The sequence below is a fragment of the Oncorhynchus masou genome, chromosome 31, assembly GCF_036934945.1.
Source record: "Oncorhynchus masou masou isolate Uvic2021 chromosome 31, UVic_Omas_1.1, whole genome shotgun sequence".
Taxonomy (NCBI): Eukaryota; Metazoa; Chordata; class Actinopteri; order Salmoniformes; family Salmonidae; genus Oncorhynchus; species Oncorhynchus masou.
The window spans coordinates 83,368,277-83,393,712 of NC_088242.1; the positions used below are offsets into that span (position 1 = coordinate 83,368,277).

At 42.8% G+C, this 25,436-nt stretch overlaps 2 protein-coding genes across 5 annotated transcripts; one reads left to right on the plus strand and one right to left on the minus strand.

The window, feature by feature from the left end:
- The first annotated feature begins 417 nt into the window (after positions 1–417).
- Positions 418–2,733, plus strand: LOC135525308 (C-C motif chemokine 20-like). 2 transcript variants are annotated; one of them, XM_064953015.1, is made up of 5 exons: positions 418–560; positions 1,304–1,433; positions 1,744–1,891; positions 2,138–2,213; positions 2,361–2,733. In XM_064953015.1, exons 1-4 carry the CDS (start codon positions 497–499, stop codon positions 2,171–2,173), a joined length of 378 nt encoding a protein of 125 aa, XP_064809087.1. In that variant the 5' UTR covers positions 418–496; the 3' UTR covers positions 2,174–2,213; positions 2,361–2,733. The 2 variants fall into 2 exon arrangements, with proteins under 2 accessions (XP_064809087.1, XP_064809088.1); XM_064953016.1 differs by lacking the exon at positions 2,138–2,213.
- Positions 2,734–7,380: 4,647 nt separating this feature from the next.
- slc1a6 (solute carrier family 1 member 6) lies at positions 7,381–19,428 on the minus strand. Of its 3 annotated transcripts, XM_064953017.1 has the most exons (11): positions 19,371–19,428; positions 13,068–13,331; positions 12,678–12,815; positions 12,221–12,428; positions 12,078–12,120; positions 10,245–10,373; positions 9,937–10,121; positions 9,513–9,746; positions 9,000–9,194; positions 8,022–8,156; positions 7,381–7,601 (listed from the first exon to the last, which is right to left on the minus strand). In XM_064953017.1, the coding sequence occupies exons 2-11, from the start codon at positions 13,285–13,287 to the stop codon at positions 7,403–7,405; spliced, it is 1,686 nt and encodes a 561-aa protein (XP_064809089.1). In that variant the 5' UTR covers positions 13,288–13,331; positions 19,371–19,428; the 3' UTR covers positions 7,381–7,402. The 3 variants fall into 3 exon arrangements, with proteins under 3 accessions (XP_064809089.1, XP_064809090.1, XP_064809091.1); XM_064953018.1 differs by lacking the exon at positions 19,371–19,428 and having other exon boundaries at positions 10,287–10,373; positions 13,068–13,166; XM_064953019.1 differs by lacking the exons at positions 9,937–10,121; positions 10,245–10,373; positions 12,078–12,120; positions 19,371–19,428 and having other exon boundaries at positions 13,068–13,166.
- Between the last annotated feature and the right edge of the window lie 6,008 nt (positions 19,429–25,436).

Consider the following 25,436-nt stretch of genomic DNA (forward strand, 5'->3'; position numbering starts at 1 on the left):
GGTGTTCCCTGTATTGCACAGGAGTTTGGTGGCACCTTAATTGGGGAGGAGGGGCTCGTGGTAATGACTGGAGCGGAGTAGGTGGAATGGTATCAACACATCAACCACATGGTTTCCAGGTGTTTGATACCATTCCATTAGCTCCGTTCCAGACATTATTATGAGCCATCCTCCCCTCAGCAGCCCCCACTGATGTATTGTGCTCTAGCAGTGGGTCACACCTACAACAAGGTAGATCACTTTTCATGACTGCATTAGAGAATGCCATAAATCTGAATTATTTTAAGAGCTTTGGAAAGCACCTTTTGAAGAGTGGGAAAGACAGAAATGAACAGTGAGTGGGGCACTGGAGGATGAGGGAGGGGAGAGAGAGGGAGGGGGAGAGTGTGTGTGTGTGAGCAGAAGGGAGAGGGGAAAAGGAGGGAGGGAGGAATATAAGAGACACGGCAATAGAGGGGAAGGTAATACAGCGGATAACTTCCCTGTCAGGCTCACCATGTTTCTGCTGCAGACTGTGACTGTTATTTCTCTGACTGTCGTTCTCCTGGACGCAGTAGAAGGTAAGACACAATAACACCTACACTAGACCGTCAGCAGTATGCACCCTGCTGGGAGCCAGTTTAGCAGGGAAGTGATGGCGAAGGAGATGAAGCTAGAGGAGAGAGGGAGGAGAGGGGAATAGAGCCAGTACTGGAGCAGCAGCAGGGAGAGCCATGGATGTAAACAGAGGGCTAGAATGCAGGAAGACAATGATTTCACATCAAAACCTTGAATGCTAATAACAAGCTAACTGAATACATCAGACTTTCATGGGAAAAAGTGATCGATGATGTCAATGATAATATATGACAAGGTTCAGAGCAGCTTTTATATGACATGCATATGGTAACTGTTATCTCGGCTAATGTTACTGTGTTTACTCACTCTGATTGGATGAAAAGGCTTGTCATGTAGTCACAGTGCCACTGGCATAACAGTACATTGTTGGGGAACATGGGATGATCTAGCTAATTCCTCTGGCATTCTTGTGTGTATAAGGGGTGTGCAATACTGACAATATTACATATCCTGTCAACAAAAGCAAACATTACATATTAACCTTGCATAGTCCAACTATACTGTATAGAACAGTGCAATGAAATTTCTTGCATTCCTACAAAAATATTTGCTATTTGAGCTCATATCTATAATAACAACCCTCCTTATGAGCCAATAGCAATCAGCCTTCATATACTGTCAGTGTGCTTTGACGAGTCTGACATAAGGGTATGTCTCTCTCCCCCTCACTTCCTCCCTCTCTCAGGTGATGGGGTACAGATGCAGAGAGACGTTCAGTGCTGTATGCAGTACTCCCAGGGGAATGTGCGCACCAAAGACGTGCTGAGGTTTGAAGTGCAGACGGAGGGGCCAGACTGCAGCATACAAGCCATCATGCAAGTATTCCAACTATCTCCAAGCAACCTGCAGACATAGACAATATTTCTCTCAGAGATGTGAGGCATTGTCATCTATCCAGGTCATGTTGTTATGGCTCAGATTCTACTATAATTGCCAGGGATGTGAGGAAGGAAATATGTGAGAATAACAAGACATATAAAGAAAAGATGCCTCACTAGCCAACTTTGTTGAAGCTTTGGTTCAGAGAAGGCTTTCTTGAAACCATGCTCCATATCTATAGTGTGTTCTGTATGTTTCGTTTGAAAAGTTGGCTTGGTGAATGTTCTTTATCTGTTGTGGCTGCAGACTGTACACCAAGAAGGCGGTGAAGTGTGCTGACCCCAGAGATAGAAGGGTCAAGAGGTTACTGAGGAAGCTGGTCCAGAGGCAGAGGACCAAAGCACATAGGACCATGTGGCTCCACCCTCATGGCAACCTGCCAGTCATGTCAGAGGTGGGAAATATGCACCTTGTTTATACACATAGGGCTCAATTTAATCTAACGCACATTGCAGTTACGTATACTACTTTAAAATACTACATAAACATTCCTATGGTGGGAGAGATTAAATCCAGCCTGTACATCCAAATGGCTTTATTAGAGGGAGGGGTAATGTTAGCATCCTTGAAAATTGTGCTGTAGTTGTTCTCCCTGATTATGTCACCATAGGCAAAGATTTTCCACACTTTTCTCTCTCAGGATAAGGATGGGTGGGATGCCCTCCATGTGGAATGAGTGTGAGGTTGCTACCACAGAAGGAATATTATTGTCATAGGTGACAGCTGTTTATCATTTTACTCCAGCAATATTGTACTGTATTTTCTCCGCATAAACTTAGTGTCTGACATTTATGCTGCACTTAAATTGCCGTTTGGGGACATTTAAGATGTATTGAACTAAACTATCTCTCTTGTCATTACAGGCCAAGTAAACTTCCAGCGGCTTCTCATCCTAACTCGGCTAAGCTTGCTGACTCTCCAGTTGTCTCGTGTCACTATCTGGCTGGGAGTGTGTAGTGGCTGAGCTGTCATTGCCATACATTGCGGAGTCCCTGAGAGGTTTTGATATATAGCTAAATGTCTTTTACACACTGTCGCTAACTATGCCAAAGTATTTGCCAAGTATTTCTGATTACTCTTTATTCCGAGAAACCGGTCTTCACCATCTATGTATGGCTGTTCAACTTCATAGACGGCTTGTTCTCGCCTGAAACACAATGTCAGTTAGAAAATGCACTGTATGTTTAAACACATCTTCAGTGGATCTTTTATAAATAAATTAACCTGAAAGAGTTAGATTTTCCTCCTCGTTGTGTCTTATTGCCGCATAGGCTCTTTCTTCAAAAATCTATATTATAGGTCAGTGGGTTCTTTACTTTTTTTAAGGTACATTTTTGTAATTGTTTTGCTTTATTGAAGAGATAGTAAAGACTGGGGGAGGGAAGGTCAAAGGGCAGTGGGCTGGATTCTAACCTATGCTGACATACATGTGTACTGAGGTCAGAGGCTTTAACTGCAGGACTACACAGGCCACAGTGGGTTACTCTGAGAGTATTTGTGTGCTTATATACACTGACTATACCAAACATTAGGAACACCTAAATAGTGATATTGTTTTGTATACATTGGTTAAAGTAGGTTACCCTATCATTTCTCTTATAGGTACAGTTCTCAAAGGTACTGGTATAAAACAAGCAGAATAACTGCTGTATTAATAGTTTGGAACAAATTGAGTTGCCCAGAGAGGCCGTGTTGGTTCCCCTCTGGCTGAAACCACACGCTGCTTCTGTTTACTATGTTTGGGTGGATGCACTCAGTTTGATGTTGAGGTGCCAAGCATCTTCACCCCCAGATAAAAGGTGATTAATGCTTCCCATAGCATTGAGCTTCTGACTCAACACTGTTTGAGATGCCCAAAGCTGCTCTGGCACTCCATTTGACAGTTTATTAATTTCAACAAAGACAGTTTGACACCATATCACTACCTAGAGGTTTAGACCACATAACTGGCAAAAATGTGGAGGCTTTACTCAATGAGATGCAGTACTGTAAATGTGAAGCCAGCTGGAATGCACCGCAGGTGTTCAGTACTGCAGTTTAGACTAGTCGGAGTAAGAATCCATGGTGAATCAGGGACAAAAACAGATTCTCCACCAGGGGTAGCCATTTTCTGTGCGTTAAGAATACAGCCATGCTTTTACACAATCTCCTCAGATCAACCTAAAGAACAGGAATCTCCTGGAGAATCTTCTCGCTGTCTGAATAGACTCGGTAATACCTGATGCTAACATGCATCCTTGGTCCTGATCTTGTCCACATTCTGATTGCACCCACGTTTTCAGATATGCCTCTACACACGGTAGTAAAGTGTGTCTCTTATCCCTTCACTGTGTTTGGATTGTGACCTGATTTCCTGGTCCCTCCCTGTATGCAAATTATTTGATGGATATTCTTCCAAAATAATATTTATTTATTTTAAGACCCATATTGATGTCATAAGTCAATGGTGCCAGCTGTCAATGATTTTAGAAGGAAGGATAATGATGCTTTAAATGGTTTTACTGTCCAGATCTGTCGACACCTGTGAGATATCCAGACACAGTGTGTGCCTGACTACATCCTTTGGTGGTCAGGAAGATCTGAAAACAATCAGATAAGAATGTGTGTTTTGAGTGTATACACCTGTCTACAAATGTGAGTACAAAAGCACCAGGTACAAACAAGGCTTCTGTCTCTCGACCACACTTATCACAGCCTACAGACTCACACAATTGTTGTCAATTCCTGAGACATTTATTTGTTGCAACTTTCATGTTCTTCCATCAAAATACTAAAGCCATCCAAATTTAAACCATCTCATGAAAACATAAATCAACTATTTTATACGTAAAACAAGAGGCACAAATTAGGCTACATGACATAAATGAGCGCGTATCTCGTGCACTAAATGATGCCACGTAAAAATGTTAGGACTGCAGAGGGTTTATAATAACTAGATTGTTTTCAAATCTTCTGGAATGCCTCTTTAACATTGAACTTAATTGCCTTTAAATTATGTATATACATGTAACTGCTTTAGGCATAACATTTTTACACTTTTGTCCCACAGTCAAATAAAAGGAAAAAGCCATAATCATAAATTAACAGTAGTGCGTGCATCCAATATTGTTTTCGAAAAATAAAAAAGTCTAACAACCCCAATTTACCTCAAAAAGTAACATAGAAATCACCCAAGTGTCAAATATTATTACAGATATCCATACAAATATATACTATATATTCACATTGATGCTATTGACAGAGATCAAGCAAAGTACATTATATCAAAACTGCAAAACTGTTGAAAAACTGGTTATCAAGGTTGGTAGCATGGATAATATGATAGGCCTACAACATTTCCTCTAGGTAATGTTTGGGGCAGAAAATTAAATGGCTTAAGAGAAAGCATAATGTACACTTGAATTATATTAGAGGTAGATTTGCAATAAAAACAACAACCACTAACTACAGAAGTGCAACTGAGGCTGCTATAAACTCAAATTGATTACGTCAATGATGCAAAAAGAGTCAAAATATAATCAAAATAAATTCAAGCCATGCAACAGAACAAGCTACGTGATGGTGAGTATAGGAATGGATTTTCCATTTATTCACATATTTAAAAAGGTCATTGAATGGCAATTATTTTCTTGTTCATGAAAATGAATCCGATACTGAGTACACAACAGCAGTCTAAAGTGTTCTCTACTGATATGAAAACATGGGATAAGTGAAATCAATATGGGAGCTAGATACAGTGCCTTGCGAAAGTATTCGGCCCCCTTGAACTTTGCGACCTTTTGCCACATTTCAGGCTTCAAACATAAAGATATAAAACTGTATTTTTTTGTGAAGAATCAACAACAAGTGGGACACAATTATGAAGTGGAACGACATTTATTGGATATTTCAAACTTTTTTAACAAATCAGAAACTGAAAAATTGGGCGTGCAAAATGATTCAGCCCCCTTAAGTTAATACTTTGTAGCGCCACCTTTTGCTGCGATTACAGCTGTAAGTCGCTTGGGGTATGTCTCTATCAGTTTTGCACATCGAGAGACTGACATTTTTTCCCATTCCTCCTTGCAAAACAGCTCGCGCTCAGTGAGGTTGGATGGAGAGCATTTGTGAACAGCAGTTTTCAGTTCTTTCCACATATTCTCGATTGGATTCAGGTCTGGACTTTGACTTGGCCATTCTAACACCTGGATATGTTTATTTTTGAACCATTCCATTGTAGATTTTGCTTTATGTTTTGGATCATTGTCTTGTTGGAAGACAAATCTCCGTCCCAGTCTCAGGTCTTTTGCAGACTCTATCAGGTTTTCTTCCAGAATGGTCCTGTATTTGGCTCCATCCATCTTCCCATCAATTTTAACCATCTTCCCTGTCCCTGCTGAAGAAAAGCAGGCCCAAACCATGATGCTGCCACCACCATTTTTGACAGTGGGGATGGTGTGTTCAGGGTGATGACCTGTGTTGCTTTTACGCCAAACATAACAGTTTGCATTGTTGCCAAAAAGTTCAATTTTGGTTTCATCTGACCAGAGCACCTTCTTCCACATGTTTGGTGTGTCTCCCAGGTGGCTTGTGGCAAACTTTAAACAACACTTTTTATGGATATCTTTAAGAAATGGCTTTCTTCTCTCCACTCTTCCATAAAGGCCAGATTTGTGCAATATACGACTGATTGTTGTCCTATGGACAGAGTCTCCCACATCAGCTGTAGATCTCTGCAGTTCATCCAGAGTGATCATGGGCCTCTTGGCTGCATCTCTGATCAGTCTTCTCCTTGTATGAGCTGAAAGTTTAGAGGGACGGCCAGGTCTTGGTAGATTTGCAGTGGTCTGATACTCCTTCCATTTCAATATTATTGCTTGCACAGTGCTCCTTGGGATGTTTAAAGCTTGGGAAATCTTTTTGTATCCAAATCCGGCTTTAAACTTCTTCACAACAGTATCTTGGACCTGCCTGGTGTGTTCCTTATTCTTCATGATGCTCTCTGCGCTTTTAACGGACCTCTGAGACTATCACAGTGCAGGTGCATTTATACGGAGACTTAATTACACACAGGTGGATTGTATTTATCATCATTAGTCATTTAGGTAAACATTGGATCATTCAGAGATCCTCACTGAACTTCTGGAGAAAGTTTGCTGCACTGAAAGTAAAGGGGCCGAATAATTTTGCACGCCCAATTTTTCAGTTTTTGATTTGTTAAAAAAGTTTGAAATATCCAATAAATGTCATTCCACTTCATGATTGTGTCCCACTTGTTGTTGATTCTTCACAAAAAATACAGTTTTATATCTTTATGTTTGAAGCCTGAAATGTGGCAAAAGGTCGCAAAGTTCAAGGGGGGCGAATACTTTCGCAAGGCACTGTATCTATGGAAAATGTGATTTCACCTGTCCAGTTTTTTCACCAGTGTCCTCTAGAGTAGACAATGCATCCATGGACTCAGATTTGGACTGAAATTACCAAAAGAGTTGGTGATATGGTTAAGAGTGTCAAAACAATGCAAAACCACTATCCCTAGAGTGTTTGCAGATTTGAAGTTAACCAGATACTGTAGGTGTTAGCAATTTGGTGATAGCTCAACCTAGGCATCCAATATCTTTCCCCATATTGTTTACATCTACTGTATCCAGTTCTTCCATATCTACAAACACTGAAAATCAAATCAAATTGTTTTGGTCACATACACATATTTAGCAGATGTTATTATGGGTGTGGCGAAGTGCTTGTGTTTCTAGCTCCAACAGTGCAGTAGTATCTGACAACAATACACACTAATCTAAAAGTAAAATAATGGAATTAAGAAATATATAAATATTAGATCAAGCAATGTTGACTAAAAGAAGAAGTACAGTAGAGGCTAGTGGTTGTTTTCAGACTGGGCCTATAAATTCCCCTGTCCTGACCCCTACATGGGGGTCTCACTGTTGTGGTGCTTCACTGAGTCGTTCTCCTGGCAGATGAGCTGGTAGGACTTTTCGTTCTCTTCAATCACCGAGTTGCCCACCTCAACATCCTGGCTCTGCAACTCCTGGCGTGACAGGTGCTCCACGATGCCCGCCCCCAGAGAGTCCCCCAGCACGTTGGTAGTGGTCCTCAGTCGGTCCCTGCACAAGTACATACATTATAAAACATAGACATTATATAGTGTGTACACACACACACACACACACACACACACACACACACACACACACACACACACACACACACACACACACACACACACACACACACACACACACACACACACACACACCCCCTTAGGGTGTCAACCTATGCACAGCCGCACAAAAACACAATGCAATCCATCCACAAGTTATTAAAAAAATAATTCCAACCATTGTGTGTAAATCCAACCATGAGGCATGCAGAAAAGCGTATACAACACCAGAACATTAGAGAGGGCTAGTTGTTAACAGTTCTTCAATAATTTGATGCGCATAATGCATGGCCAACCTTTCAGGGGGATCTGTTCTCTGTTATAGTGGTGTGGCGGCCTTACAGTGACATTTAGGCAGACTTACAGGAACCAGTCCACAGCAATGATCAGCGTTATGTCCTCTGTGGGCAGTCCCACCGATGTCAATACAATCACCATGGTAACCAGACCAGCCTGCGGGATGCCTGCTGCTCCAATGCTGGCAGCTGTTGCTGTGATACTGTGGAGGGATGGCACCATTTAATAAGAAAGAGAAACACACATTGCATTAGGGAATCGGTGGTGAGTGACGTGTGAAAATACTGATCCAGGAAGACATGGTTATAGACTAACCGCTGCATGCCGATAATAACTTGACCTGTGTCCCATAATGTATCTGCTAATAATGACTAGCCATCTCTTAAATTAGCCTATTCTTGAACATATGCTGCTGCCACTGTCTACTATCTATCCTGTTGCCTAGTCCCTTTACCCCTACTACAGTATATGTACATAGCTACCTCAATTACTTTGTACCCCTGCACATCGATTCGGTACTGGTACTCTGTGTATATAGCATATTATTCGTTATTGTTATTCACTGTGTATTTATTATTTTTGTGACAAAAAAAATACTTTTTGTATATCTTTAACTGCATTGTTAGAACAGGATCTATAAGTAAGCATTTCCCTGTTAGTCTATGCCTGTTTAATACGAAGCACCACTCCGGCCCCCGAGGACTGGAGTTGCCTATCCCTGAGCTAAATCAACACTCCGTGGTAGAGGTAATCCATCTTGGGTTGTGAAGTCAATAGAAGAAAGCCAACAGCATGGAGAAGTTCAGCAGAGACCACAAAATTCATCTCATCAAAACCACGAAAACTCATTGTTATGAGTTATGAGTCTCCTCTTAATGTAGTTGCAAAATTAGCTAATATGCTTTTGTATATACTTTCCAAGTTGAGATTTTAAAAAATGTGTATTGTTATAAATAACTTAATACTTAAAAATAACTTCATAGTTGAAGGTCTAGCTCATTGATAGCATTGTGGCTTATCAGATGAATGGTGTCTTAACACTCACCTGATGGTGAGGATTTGGCCAAAGTTTAGTTCCATGTCATTGACCTGAGCAATAAAGATGGCGGCCACAGCCTCGTAGAGGGCAGTGCCATCCATGTTGATGGTGGCACCCACGGGCAGGATGAAGCGTGTCACTCTCTTGTCCACATGGTTGTTCTCCTCCAGACAGCGGAAGGTGATGGGCAGGGTGGCAGAGCTATGGCAGGGTGGCAGAGAATAGAGGACGTTGTGAGATCATAATTCTCCAAACAACAACTAGATGTGTTTCCCAACTCTAATCCTCAAGTACCCCCGACAGCACACATTTTTGTTGTAGCCCCGGACAAGCACACCTGATTCCACTTGTCAACCAATCGTCAAGCTCTCAATGAGTTGATCAGGTGAGTTTGTCTGGGGCTACATCAAAAGTGTGCGCTGTTTGGGTTACTGGAGGACCGGATAACCACTGAACTAGAGGATATCCCCAGGGCAATGAATTAGTTACATCTGACCCTGAATCTGTTCCTACACCCACCTAGAGGACGTCCCCAGGGCAGTAATGAGGGCCTGCAGCAGGCCAGCGATGAAGGTGTAGGGGTTCTTCCTGGTGACCAGGAAGTAGAACAGGGGCAGGACGAAGAGGCCATGGATGAGCAGACCCACGATGACAGACACCGTGTACATCCCCAGCTGACCTCCCACCTCGGCCAGATTCTTCATCTCCACGATCTTACCTGCTATCAGGAACAGGATGCCCACTGGAGCGTACCTGATGGGGAGAGAGGAAGGAATGGAGATAAAAGAGAGAGATATTTGTAGGATAGCCCACACTCTACCTAACACAACAATTCACCCGAAGGCAACTGTTTTGAGATATATACTGTATGTGAGAAGTAATGGTAAAGGCATTTACGAGTACATTAACATGTTACTTTGCAACCATTAATCTGACTACTAACCAGATGATGATGGCCACTAGGCGCATGATGGCTTCGTTGAGGCAGTCGAAGAAGTCCCTGAGAGCCTGTCCCTGCTGCTTCATGCTGCCGATGACCAGGCCGAAGCACATGGAGAACACCACCAGACCCAGGGCGTTCACCCCGTTAGAGGAACCAGATACTGGGATCGTCTCCACCACTGTCTCCTGGAGCAGAACAGCCCCTTCACATCACATCACATTTACACTTATCCAAAGTAACTGTAGCACTTGTTCCCCCAAAGGACTTTACATTGGGGTAAGTTACTCCACCACCAATGTATCACCCACCTGGATGGTCTGCAGGACTCTGCTCATGTTAGCAGCCAAGGCAGCCTCTGTAGCGTTTAGGGAGTCAGTCAGGTTGAGGGTAATGGTCACGTTCTTGGTGTAGATGGTCTTCTTGTAGACTGTTTTGTACTGGTGGAAACAGTGCAGGCATTGAATACATGTACAGTGGGGAGAGCAAGTATTTGATACACTGCCGATTTTGCAGGTTTTCCTACTTACAAAGCATGTAGAGGTCTGTAAAAAAAAATATCATAGGTACACTTCAACTGTGAGACAGAATCTAAAACAAAAATCCAGAAAATCACATTGTATGATTTTTAAGTAATTAATGAGCATTTTATTGCATGACATAAATATTTGATCACCTACCAACCAGTAAGAATTACAGCTCTCACAGACCTGTTAGTTTTTCTTTAAGAAGCCCTCCTGTTCTCAACTCATTACCTGTATTAACTGCACCTGTTTGAACTCGTTACCTGTATAAAAGACACCTGTCTACACACTCAATCAAACAGACTCCAACCTCTCCACATTGGCCAAGACCAGGGAGCTGTGTAAGGACATCAGGGATAAAATTGTAGACCTGTGTATGGCTGGGATGGGCTACAGGAGAATAGGCAAGCAGCTTGGTGAGAAGGCAACAACTGTTGGCGCAATTATTAGAAAATGGAAGAAGTTCAAGATGACGGTCCATGCAAGATCTCACCTCGTGGGGCATCAATGATCATGAAGAAGGTGAGGGATCAGCCCAGAACTACACGGCAGGACCTGGTCAATGACCTGATAGAGCTGGGACCACAGTCTCAAAGAAAACCATTAGTAACACACTACGCCGTCATGGATTAAAATCCTGCAGCGCACGCAAGGTCCCCCTGCTCAAGCCAGCGCATGTCCAGGCCCGTCTGAAGTTTGCCAATGACCATCTGAATGATCCAGAGGAGGAATGGGAGAAGGTCATGTGGTCTGATGAGACAAAAATAGAGATTTTTGGTCTAAACTCCACTCGCCGTGTTTGGAGGAAGAAGAAGGATGAGTACAACCCTAAGAACACCATCCCAACCGTGAAGCATGGAGGTGGAAACATCATTCTATGGGGATGCTTTTCTGCAGGACGACTGCACCGTATTGAGGGGAGGATGGATGGGGCCATGTATCACGAGATCTTGGCCAACAACCTCCTTCCCTCAGTAAGAGTATTGAAGATGGGTCGTGGCTGGGTCTTCCAGCATGACAACGACCCAAAACACACAGCCAGGGCAACTAAGGGAGTGGCTCCGTAAAAAGCATCTCAGTGGCCTAGCCAGTCTCCAGACCTGAACCCAATAGAACATCTTTGGAGGGAGCTGAAAGTCCGTATTGCCCAGCGACAGCCCCGAAACCTGAAGGATCTGGAGAAGGTCTGTATGGAGGAGTGGGCCAAAATCCCTGCTGCAGTGTGTGCAAACCTGGTCAAGAACTAAAGGAAACGTATGATCTCTGTAATTACAAACAAAGGTTTCCGTACCAAATGTTAAGTTCTGCTTTTCTGATGTATCAAATACTTATGTCATGCAATAAAATGCAAATTAATTACTTAAAAATCATACAATGTGATTTTCTGGATTTTTGTTTTAGATTCCGTCTCTCACAGTTGAAGTGTACCTATGATAAAAAATGACATGCTTTGTAAGTAGGAATACCTGCAAAATCAGCAGTGTATCAAATACTTGTTCTCCCCACTATATGTATTATATAAGTAAAGAGTAACAGTCCTTAACAATTTATTTGGTAAGTATTTTAACACAGTGTATTGAAGAATAGCTGCTTGATCAATTGGCAAGTGAATTCCCTTACCTGCGTGAAACAGGCTTCCACCAAATTTGGTGGGAACATGTTCCTGAAAAATGCATAACTATTATCACAGTGAATAAAGGACAACCAATTATTAATATCTTCTATTGACTTACTGTCACTGGGATCCTACAATAGTTCCTCACCTGATGAGATCCAGGAAGGCGTCAGCTGCTTGTACCGGCTCTATGGTACCGCTAGAGGCCACTGGACTGTCCCTATGGCCTTTCCCTGGTTTTATGACAATCACAATGACGATGCCAATGAAGACCGCAATGAGGGTGGTCACCATGTAATAAACCACAGCCCGCATTCCCATCTTCCCAGACGCTTTGCTGTCCAGAGAGGAAATACCTGCAAGACAAGACAAAGTTCATAATTTTCTCATTAATACTCTAGCTACTACCACAAGACTCTTACTGTACCAACTAACTTTGAGCTCAAAATAGCAAGAAGTATGGAAAATGTAGAATAATAACATGCAGAAGGGGTGAGAAATCTACATGAAATGTAAATCACTTTGAGTTTGACAAAAGCAATAGATACTGTAATTGCAAATAATTATAATGATGCTAAGGAAGCAGAACTCCTGTGACCAGCTACCTGTGACCAGGCTGGAGATGATGAGAGGCAGAACCAGCATCTGCAGCATCCTCATAAGCAGCTCTCCAGGGAAGGCAAAGTATTTGATCTTCCTGAGGGTCAGGTTGTGGGGCCGCAGGGCGAAACCCAAGATGACACCTGGATACACACACAGGAGACATGATATCATTGATGAAGAATACTGTATGTATTTCAAGTCTTCTTGACACAGGAGTCTACACTTGGGGGCTGCAGCTCATAGGCCTGTATAATAACACTGCAATTACTTTTGTTTTTTTAAATTAATATTGTATTAACTACAAACAAGCAATCAACAAACTAACCATAACCTTAGCTCTTAACATCACCTTAACCCTAATAAGACAGTAACAAAGTATTTTGTCCACTTGCCCAGAGCCACTGCTGCGATGGTGAGGAGGACAAAGAGGTTGCGTCTCAGGAAGCCCTTGACGCTCTCCTTAGTTATGGAGCTCATCGTGTCCTTGGCACTGGCTGCTCTCTTCTGCATGGCCCTATGTAGCCACCGCCAGAGGCCTCGTTCAGGGAGGGAGGGCTTGTCGGCGTCCTCGTTCAGGAAAAGGCTAGCGGTGTTGGCGGGCTTCTCATTCATAATCAGCTCCAGCACCTGGTCCAGGAGGCAGGTTTCCTGTGAAACTGGAGGAGAGGAGATGGAGGAGACAATAAGCATTCTGTTATAATGCAGTGAAGGAAAAATGTATATGAAGTGTACATGACTGCTTGATAGAAGAGTTGGTTGGACATAGTAATATCAATTCAGCAACACTGAAGTCAGAAAATTATTAAAATGGATTGCAAAAGAGCACTCAAGAACCTGATGATTGTTGCTAATACTCAAACAGTACTGGATGAGCGTTGATGAAATGCATAACAAACACATACAGTGCAGTATCACAGCTCTGCATTTAAATATGAGTTATTTTCTGAATGATGATCCTATCATCCTACCTGGTCCAAGGCAATCCTATAAGACAAGCAGTGTATCTGATTCCCTCGCTGCTCCTTCCAGTATGGTAAGGGCCTGTTCTAAGCCATCTCATATAACTAATCCCAGGAAATTCACCTAATATGTCCTTATAACAAGAAAAGAAGAAATGCTCATCCAGATGCGGCATTCCAAGGGGCCAGGGGCTTTAATACAGGTAAACTTAAATCCGTTTTACATCATTTCTACCAGCATGTCACGTGCAACCAGAGGACAAAAACCAACTCTAGACCACCTTTACTCCACACACAGATGCATACAAAGCTCTCCCTTGCCCTCCATTTGGCAAATGTGACCATAATTCTATCCTCCTGATTCCTGCTTACAAGCAAAAGCTAAAGCAGGAAGTACAGTGACTCGCTCAATACGGAAGTGGTCAGATGACGCGGATGCTATGCCACAAGACTGTTTTGCTTGCACAGACTGTAATATGTTCCGGGATTCATCCAATGGTATTGAGGAGTGTACCACGACAGTCACCGGGTTCATCAATAAGTACATTGACGACGCTGTCCCCACAGTGACCATACGTACATTTCCCATCCAGAAGCCATGGAATACAGGCAACATCCACACCGAGCTAAAGGCAAGAGCATCCGCTTTCAAGGAGCACCAATACAGGACTAAGATATAATAGTACTAAACCGGCTCCGAGGCTCATTGGATGTGGCAGTGCTTGAAACATATTATGGACTAGAAAGGGAAACCCAGCCACGAGCTGCCCAGTGACATGAGCCATAAAGTGCTTTGAAAGGTTGGTCATGGCAAACATCAACACCATCATGCCAGAAACCCGAGACCCACTCCAGTTCGCATACCGCCCCAACAGATTCACAGATGCAATCTCAATCGCACTCCACACTGCCCTTTCACACCTGGACAAAGGGAACACCTATGTGAGAATGCTGTTCATTGACTACAGCTCAGTGTTAAACAAAATAGTGCCCACACAGCTCCTCACTAAGCTAAGGACCCTGGGACTAAACACCTCCCTCTGCAACTGGATCCTGACGGTCCGCCCCAGGTGGTAAGGGTAGGCAGCAACACTTCTGCCACACTGATTCTCAACAGTGGAGCCCCTCGGGGGTGCGTGCTTAGTCCCCTCCTGTACTCCCTGTTCACCCAAGCACGAATCCAAAATCATTATTAAGTTTGCTGATGACACAACAGTGGTAGGCCTGATCATCGACAACAGCCTATAGGGAAGAGGTCAGAGACCTGGCAGTGTGGTGCCAGGACAACAACCTCTCTCTTAATGTGAGCAAGACAAAGGAGATGATCGTGGATTATTGGGAAAGGAGGGCCGAACAGGCCCCCATTAACATTGATGGGACTGAAGTGGACCGGGTCGAGAGTTTCAAGTTCAATGGGGTCCACATCACCAACAAACTATCATGGTCCAAACACACCAAGACAGTCGTGAAGAGTGCACGATAATACCTTTTCCCCGTCAGGAGACTGAAAAGATTTGGCATGGGTCCCCAGATCCTCAAAACGTTGCCTGGTATGGTAACTGCTCGGCATCTGACCATAAGGTGCTACAGAGGGTAGTGCGTATGGCCCAGTACATCACTGGGGCCAAGCTGCCAGACATCCAAGACCGATATACTAGGCGGTGTCAGAGGAAGGCCCAAAGAATTGTCAGACTCCAGTCACCCAAGTCATAGACTGTCTTCTCTGCTACCGCACGGCAAGTGGTACCAGAGCGCCAAGTCTAGGACCTAAAGGCTCCTTAACAGCTTCTACCCCCAAGCCATAAGACTGCTGAACAACTAATCAAATGGCCACCTGGACTATTTACACCCCCCCCTTTGTTTTTACACCGCTGCTACTCGCTGTTTATTATCTATGCATTGTCACTTTACAAATTACCTTGACAAACCTGTACCCCCGTACATTGACTCTGTATTGTTATGTACATTTGTGTTACTATTTGATCGTTTATAGATTTTTTACTTTATTATATTTAGCAAATATTTTATTAACTCTATTTCTTGAAATGCATTGTTGGTTAAGGGCTTTTTCAAGTAAGCATTTCATGGTAAGGTCTTGTATTGTTATATTCGGCACATGTGACAAATACAATTTGATTTGATTTAATGTTGATTTTACTCCCAAAGGGGTGCATACAGGCATTATTTTGAAACTAATGACGATTCAACTACAGTACATACTACAGATGTAGGATCTTAATTTGAGCCAGTTAGCTACAGCAGGGAAAATAATCCTGCAAAAACAGGAAATGTAAATTATTATGTGGGTCATAATTAATGGACATTTTTGTAGGGATTGATAGACATTGGCAGCTCCATAGGCAACATTATATTTATATCTGTTTCACCCTAATGTTTCACCATAACGAACATGCCCTGTGTACACCCTGGCAGGCTGGCAGGCTGGCAAGCTGCAGGTTGAAATTAAAGTTGCATGCATTTCTTACTGGACGGATCCCTGGATGTCACCACCCAGGGCACAGGTAACCTACATTAGCCTTGCCACGGTATGTATGGAGAAGTTGGCTTAAAAAGGTGATGTTATTTCATTCCTAACTTACAAGAAAGCCTTGAGCACTCTTCAAACTACCCTGCTAAAATATGCAGGAACACAGAGTACCAACACTACAGTATGATTCTAACACGTAAAAGCCAGAAGCAAATGACAGCTTTTCTATGCAACAGGTTTTGTAAACAAAGAAGCAAAAATCAAACAAATCAAATCAAATCAAATCAAATTTATTTATATAGCCCTTCGTACATCAGCTGATATCTCAAAGTGCTGTACAGAAACCCAGCCTAAAACCCCAAACAGCAAGCAATGCAGGTGTAGAAGCACGGTGGCTAGGAAAAACTCCCTAGAAAAGCCAAAACCTAGGAAGAAACCTAGAGAGGAACCAGGCTATGTGGGGTGGCCAGTCCTCTTCTGGCTGTGCCGGGTAGAGATTATAACAGAACATGGCCAAGATGTTCAAATGTTCATAAATGACCAGCATGGTCGAATAATAATAAGGCAGAACAGTTGAAACTGGAGCAGCAGCACGGCCAGGTGGACTGGGGACAGCAAGGAGTCATCATGTCAAGTAGTCCTGGGGCATGGTCCTAGGGCCGCGGTTCAGTTGAAACTGGAGCAGCAGCACGGCCAGGTGGACTGGGGACAGCAAGGAGTCATCATGTCAGGTAGTCCTGGGGCATGGTCCTAGGGCTCAGGTCCTCCGAGAGAGAGAAGGAGAGAATTAGAGAACGCACACTTAGATTCACACAGGACACCGAATTGGACAGGAGAAGTACTCCAGATATAACAAACTGACCCCAGCCCCCCGACACATAAACTACTGCAGCATAAATACTGAAGGCTGAGACAGGAGGGGTCAGGAGACACTGTGGCCCCACCCGAGGACACCCCCGGACAGGGCCAAACAGGAAGGATATAACCCCACCCACTATGCCAAAGCACAGCCCCCACACCACTGGAGGGATATCTTCAACCACCAACTTACCATCCTGAGACAAAGCTGAGTATAGCCCGCAAAGATCTCCGCCACGGCACAACCCAAGGGGGGGGCGCCAACCCAGACAGGATGACCACATCAGTGAATCAACCCACTCAGGTGACGCACCCCCTCAGGGACGGCATGAGAGAGCCCCAGCAAGCCAGTGACTCAGCCCCTGTAATAGGGTTAGAGGCAGAGAATCCCAGTGGAAAGAGGGGAACCGGCCAGGCAGAGACAGCAAGGGTGGTTCGTTGCTCCAGAGCCTTTCCGTTCACCTTCCCACTCCTGGGCCAGACTACACTCAATCATATGACCCACTGAAGAGATGAGTCTTCAGTAAAGACTTAAAGGTTGAGACCGAGTTTGCGTCTCTGACATGGGTAGGCAGACCGTTCCATAAAAATGGAGCTCTATAGGAGAAAGCCCTGCCTCCAGCTGTTTGCTTAGAAATTCTAGGGACAATTAGGAGGCCTGCGTCTTGTGACCGTAGCGTACGTGTAGGTATGTACGGCAGGACCAAATCAGAGAGATAGGTAGGAGCAAGCCCATGCAATGCTTTGTAGGTTAGCAGTAAAACCTTGAAATCAGCCCTTGCTTTGACAGGAAGCCAGTGTAGGGAGGCTAGCACTGGAGTAATATGATCAAATTTTTTGGTTCTAGTCAGGATTCTAGCAGCCGTATTTAGCACTAACTGAAGTTTATTTAGTGCTTTATCCGGGTAGCCGGAAAGTAGAGCATTGCAGTAGTCTAACCTAGAAGTGACAAAAGCATGGATTAATTTTTCTGCATCATTTTTGGACAGAAAGTTTCTGATTTTTGCAATGTTACGTAGATGGAAAAAACAACACACTGAATATCAAGAAAATATGCTGAAAATTTCAACTGGTCCCTTAAACTCACGCTTTTTTTTCAAACTGACTCAATCTGCCTTACCTTTAATATCCCACTGGGCAAGATTGTTTCCACATCATTTCCACACAAAAAATTATATGTGGAAAACTGACTGGATTTGCAAAAAGTTGTCAATGTCAGGGAATTTAGTACTTTTTTATCCAACTTTTCACCTAAATCCAATAACATGGTGATTTTTGTTATTGATTTCATGTTGAATTCACGTTAGCTGACAACTCAACCAAATGTAAATCAAAACTAGATGTTGAACTGACATCTGTGCCCAGTGGGATATTCTTTAAGCATAGCATACTCACCACTCATGGTTTAGTTCAGGGCTTCTTTTCCCAACAGTCCAAAGCCTAGAGATGCAACCCGTACTATCTGGGGCAAATTGACTGGAGGTGACGGTTCGCTGATTTCATAAGCGGGCAGACATAAAAAGGTCTGTCATCTCATCTGACCTAACCTTCTTATGCATGCTCTGCCCTACCCACCCACCCACCCACCAGCACACACACAACTACAAAGCCCTGGGACAACAGCAGGTACAGTCTAACTCCCCACCTATTCCACCCATGCCCCACTGTCCTAGCCAACATTAGTCTCCCCAGCAGTTCCAGGGCTAGAAATAGCAATACATGACAATGCAACTTCAATTTTTTTAATTGGTCCTTTATTTGTACTATTCATATAAAACCAATGCTCTTTTTGTTGGTGGACATTACATCACCACCACTGCCACTATTCTACCATGGGGCTGTGATAAACCTAGCAGAGCAGAATCATTACAACTAGCCCTAATCCCAATAAATGGTTAAGAGACATACTAACTGAGCATCAACAAGTGAGCTGTCAGTGTCAACTCTGGGAGCTCCATTTGTCATTTTCAATGCTGGAGGATATTAGCTGTTGTTCCTTTTTTCTCCAAACACTAACAGCAAATCAGGACAATATTTCAGTTATTACTGTCAAATTCATTGTCACTTTTAAATGTGTACCCTTTTTAATAACTGCTAAAAAAATCTGCAAAGATGCCCTGTTTACGATGTTTTTTCTCTTCACAGAATACGATACAGTCATGGAGAGCTTCTCTGGTCTGGGTGGAACGTCTTCAACTGGTGGCATAATCATAAAATATGCTTAAAAATTACAATATTATAACTTGTGTACAAGTTATCAAAGTTGGTATCTTTGATAGACGTGAAATAATGTATCTAGCTGTTAAGTGAGAGTGAATTACATGTTTTGCACGTTATAATTAAACGTCAATTTAAAATTAATACAATACAAAAAAGTTGCATTTTCATACCTTCCCTCAAGACGGTCCTTGCACGGTATGGTTAATTCCTTTGCTTGCCTTCCGCTCACATAACTGAAGTAGCCCAAAGTAGCACACATTCACATCTACAGTTAATTTCCCTAAATTGCATGAGTTTGAGCTTTTCTCCAGCCCTCCTACGCGATAGAAAAACGCCTCGATATCGAGCAGAGGTCTGCGTGGGAGGGAAGAGGTTTTAACGATTCTTCTGGCGTGAAGGAAAACCACCTGCTGCTCATCCGAATCGGCGGAGCTCGCGTAGTCCCAATTTTTGTGGGTGGTAGAGTGGTTATGACAGTAATGATGAGAGATTATTTGCTGCCTAAAAATATCCTAATTGCTCTACCAGTTAAAAGCTTAATCAATTTGCTGTCATTATAGGGATGATTGTGAGGTTGACATGATTGAGAATTTGATTTGTATTGAGACATTTGTTCCCAAATGTTTTAATAGTTTTGTTTTCTCCTTGGATATTGTGAACTTTGAGAGGTGAAGATACATACATAAATGCTGCTCTTATTTCCATGACAACCGGCCTTCCAGCACCTGCTCAGGGTCTGGCCTTAGCAGCTAAAGGGAACCATGTTGTATATGTATAACCTTTAACTCCTGACTACCCACACTCCTGCCCACACATATTGTTTTAGGCCCTCTGTGTATACAATCATTACTTCAGTGTGGATATTCTAGAATTTTACAGGGGGCTACAAAGAACTCCATGTTCAGAAAGCATTGGCTCCTCATCATCATGCCATTGACATAAGTATTTTCACTGATATAACACAATTAAATTCTCCAAAGTAGTAAAATAATGCTTAGTATTGGAGCTGTAATGTGGGTGAGGTCATGCAATACTCAGTCCTGTTCATTTAATTTTGTACCTTTATTTAACTAGGCAAGTCAGTTACAGTTTTTCCCAATTGCTAAAACACAATTTTGCAAACTAGATTGGTTTTATCAAAATACTTAACACAATTCACAAAACCACACACCCAAACTGCAAAATACCTCATATATCCTGCAAAATGAAGCACTGCAACCAAAACTACATATAGCATTATCAAAATCAAACGTTTGCACGAAATGGCACACACTTCATTCATATTACCAGATTTTTGTCTAACCAACTACACACTGTTGGGCATAATTAAAAGCACTCTAATCTTTAGTATGCTTTGACATAATACTAAAATAGTTCATATTGTAGAAAAATTTTCAGATGCACAGAAATATTTGCAGATACACACACATGCTGTTGAAACATTTTATTTTTTATTTTTCACCAAACAAGTCAGTGCAACGTATGCACAGCAGATATATTTACATTGGACTGAACAAAAATATGCTCACAAAAAAAAAGTAAACTGAAAAAGAAACTTTCAGAAAAAATGTGCAGGAAAAATATATAGAAAAAAAGAGTCAAGAAAAATAATTAGGCATCTTGCCGCACAGCTGGGTCTGGCCACAACGCCTCGTCCACATCACAGGCAATATCTTCCCTTGCCAGACATCGAGGGAAGAAGTGCCTTGAGTGCCTTATCCATCACTGAATCGCACCCACATCAATCTCGTCACATGCCTCTTCCATAGCCTGCACAAGAGGCATGCGCACAATGGGCTGCCGGTTGTATACCTTCCACCGCCGTGCCGAAAATAGCTCTTCAATTGGGGTTCAGAAATGATGAGTATGGTGGGAGGTATTGCACGAGAAATGGTGGTTGTTGTCTTCTTTGGCCATGAACTCCTCTACCAGCTCTACCCCTACCTCTCACTCTTCCTCCCCCTGTCATTCTCCCCCTCCCTCTTCCTCTCTCTGCAACGGCTTCCATTTTTGTTGTAAAACAAAAGGTGCTCACCTGTGGTCTTTTCATAGTGCTTACTTCCTGATTGAAGTGGTAACATTTAACAATTGAGGTGTTTGGCCAGTTGGCACATGTATTGGCCAATTAGCTCATGTAGTGTCATTTTGAATGGCAGTTTTTTGAAATGGCAAACATGTGACTATGTCAGATTGTTGTGTCTTATGCAGAGAACCGTGTGCAGTGCATTTAATAAGTGCCATTTTGAATTGCAAAATGTGTGTAAAGCAGAAAATGTGTTCAGACTATTGGAGAATTGAGAAGAGGTTTTGCTCTCTGTGTGTCAGTTTAAATAATTGTGCTGTGCAGGTCATTTTAGTGTGTTAGCGATTGGAAAAAACTGTTAAGAACAAATTCTTATTTTCAATGCCGGCCTAGGAACAGTGGGTTAACTGCCTTGTTCAGGGGCATAACTGCAGATTTGTACCTTGTCAGCTCGAGGATTCGATCTTGCGGTTACTAGTCCAACGCTCTAACCACTAGGCTACTTGCCGCCCCAGGTAGAAAACAATAGAAAATAGGTGAATTTTACATTGTTTTTAACAAAAGGTTAACCAAACTGTCCCAGGTGGCCTCAGAAATAAATCAGGCGTAGACACGTGAATACCATCTGATCTCCAATAGTATGCAATATTTTTCTTAATGAGAGACAAAGTTCAAGCCAAGAGAGTTATTAAAGGCAATATTTGGACATCTTCCACTTAAACACTCCAAATTGTGTGCTTCTGTTTAATCACGATGTAATGTATTTCCTAATCCCTAGTACTAAGTGAGTATGAGCAATGCTCTTAATCTAGGTTTTTTTCCCACTCAAATGGTGAAGACTGGAATTGACCAACAGCTATGAATACATTGTGCGCTGCATTATTTCACTGTCTTAACTAAGTGGTAAACCATCATCATAAGGAATACCTTGAAAATACTTTTCCCTCAGAAGAAGCATAGATTGGAAGCTATGGTTCCATGATCACATGATTCCAATCTGGTGTCTCCAAAGTGATGGAAGCAGATTGCATCACTATGGAAACACAATTACCCTGCCTCAGCGTGGGAGGTGTGGCCCGTGTATTATCCACATATAGCCAGATAATTATGCACTAACCTGAAGAAAGTAACACATCATTTGCAGGATAGTATGTGTAATATATGATGGCTTCATTGTCTTGCATGAAATCTGATTTCTTAATTAAATCGATGTGTTTTCCTCAAGTGTGAAATGGTTGATTGAGCCGATTATAATGAAGGCAGATAACAAAAAAGTAATTAAAGGGAAATGTCAAATATGCTCTAATTCATATTCATCATCTCCAGCACTACCCCAACATCAACATATGTGAAAATGGCACGTTTCTATGTTTTGTAGTCAAAAAGATAGAGGAAGATATGTTTTTCCACCGCATCATCTGGTGTGCTTCATGTGATTTCAACCAATTATGAATAGCCATTGCCCACTAATTGGTTAAATTCACATTGTGAAATTTCCCTTTAAGGTCTTCAATACTATATTTTGCCTTCTCAAAGCCAACGGAAATTGATATTGACAAGAGTCCAGTTGATTAGTTAGCATTATAGTAGAATTATTAGTAGAATATCTGTATGAATACTTTCACAATAGTAATATATATTTTTAGGAGGTAGATCAGCTTTAATATTGCGGATAGATAGGCTTCTATCAATGTAATTGTCTGCATCATTTCCAATCCCCCATATACACTGCTCAAAAAAAGAAAGGGAACACTTAAACAACACAATGTAACTCCAAGTCAATCACACTTCTGTGAAATCAAACTGTCCACTTAGGAAGCAACACTGATTGACAATAAATTGCACATGCTGTTGTGCAAATGGAATAGACAACAGGTGGAAATGATAGGCAATTAGCAAGACACCCCCAATAAAGGAGTGGTTCTGCAGGTGCACCATACAAAGTATACTTATGCGCTATGGTGAAAACTAGTCGTTTGAAAGAATGGGACACTACCAGTAGTGGGAGAAGGCTCATTTTGACTAGGAATGCTTGTGCTAAATGTGTAGGAAAATTAGATGGTTGCAGATATGTTTATGTATTCTAAAGTGCTCTTTCTTTTTCTCAGTTCCTATGCTTCCTGGCTGCTGTTTTGGTCATTTTTGAATGCTGGCGGTGCTTTCACTCTAGTGGTAGCATGAGACGGAGTCTACAACCCACACAAGTGGCTCAGGTAGTGCAGCTCATCCAGGATGAGACATCAATGCGAGCTGTGGCAAGAAGGTTTGCTGTGTCTGTCAGCGTAGTGTCCAGAGCATGGAGGCGCTACCAGGAGACAGGCCAGTACATCAGGAGAAGTGGAGGAGGCCGTTGGAGGGCAACAACCCAGCAGCAGGACCGCTCCTCTGCCTTTGTGCAAGGAGGAGAAGGAGGAGCACTGCCAGAGCCCTGCAAAATGACCTCCAGCAGGCCACAAATGTGCATGTGTCTGCTCAAACGGACTCAGAAACAGATTCCATGAGGGTGGTATGAGGGCCCGACGTCCACAGGTGGGGGTTGTGCTTACAGCCCAACACCGTGCAGGACGTTTTTCATTTGCCAGAGAACACCAATATTGGCAAATTCGCCACTGGCGCCCTGTGCTCTTCACAGATGAAAGCAGGTTCACACTGAGCACGTGACAGACGTGACAGTCTGGAGACGCCGTGGAGAACGTTCTGCTGCCTGCAACATCCTCCAGCATGACCGGTTTGGCGGTGGGTCAGTCATGGTGTGGGGTGGCCTTTCTTTGGGGGGCAGCACAGCCCTCCATGTGCTCACCAGAGGTTGCCTGACTGTCATTAGGTACCGAGATGAGATCCCCAGACCCCTTGTGAGACCATATGCTGGTGCGGTTGGCCCTGGGTTCCTCCTAATGCAAAACAATGCTAGACCTCATGTGGCTGGAGTGTGTCAGCAGTTCCTGCAAGAGGAAGGCATTGATGCTATGGACTGGCCCGCCCTTTCCCCAGACCTGAATCCAATTGAGCACATCTGGGACATCATGTCTCGCTCCATCCACCAACGCCATGTTGCACCACAGACTGTCCAGGAGTTGGTGGATGCTTTAGTCCAGGTCTGGGAGGAGATCCCTCAGGAGACCATCCGCCACCTCATCAGGAGCATGCCCAGGCGTTGTAGGGAGGTCATACAGGCACGTGGAGGCCACACACACTACTGAGCCTCATTTTGACTTGTTTTAAGGAAAGTTGGATGTTGGGGTGTTTTTTCAGCGGCAGGAACTGGGATACTAGTCAGGATCAAGGGAAAGATGAACGGAGCAAAGTACAGAGAGATCCTTAATGAAAACTTGCTCCAAAGAGCCCAGGACCTCAGACTGGGGCGAAGGTTCACCATTCAAAAGGACAATAGCCCTAAGCATGCAGCCAATACAACACAGGAGTGGCTTCAGGACAAGTCTCAATGTCCTTGAGTGGCCCAGCCAGAGACCGGACTTGAACCCTATCAAACAACTCTTGACAATTTAATACTTTCTGAGGAGTAGCCATTATTAATTATTTTACAGCTGGGGTTAATATGCATAACTTTATCCCATTGTATAAGAGATTCTCCAAAATTGTAATAATCCAGACATGCATATATAAATTCCAGTTGTACTTTATCAAAAGTCAGCTATGAATACCATATTTTCATAGTGTTCTATTGTTTACAGTACTTGTCTTATATTATCTCCAATGTATTGTCCATGTTCAAAACCTGTCTGATTTGGATTAATAATATCCAACAATTCCTTTTCAATATTATGCACTATGGATTTGGGGGTCACAACACTGAAATGTATAGTAATAGTAATATTTGGAGGTTATTGTTTTGGCATCGTTTTGGTTTGAGTTTCTAATTCAATGAACTGATTACCTCAACATGAACAACAACTACTCTGCATATTATTAGGATGGGTAGTACTGTATACAGTACTGTAGTATTGTTATTTATTGAGATGGAGGTGGTTCTCTCATTATAAATTCAGTTACCTAGCAACAAGCCATGTGATAATATTGTGGACAATATGGACACTATTGTATTAGTGAGAACACAGACCGTTCTAATGGATTACTGGTGTGATTTCTTTGTGGAAAATGTGTCCTCAACCACATTCACTGTAGCCCCACGTAATATCTCCCTGGGTAGTGTTTAGGCAAGTGGAATGGAACCAAAATAATGTATGTAGCTAAG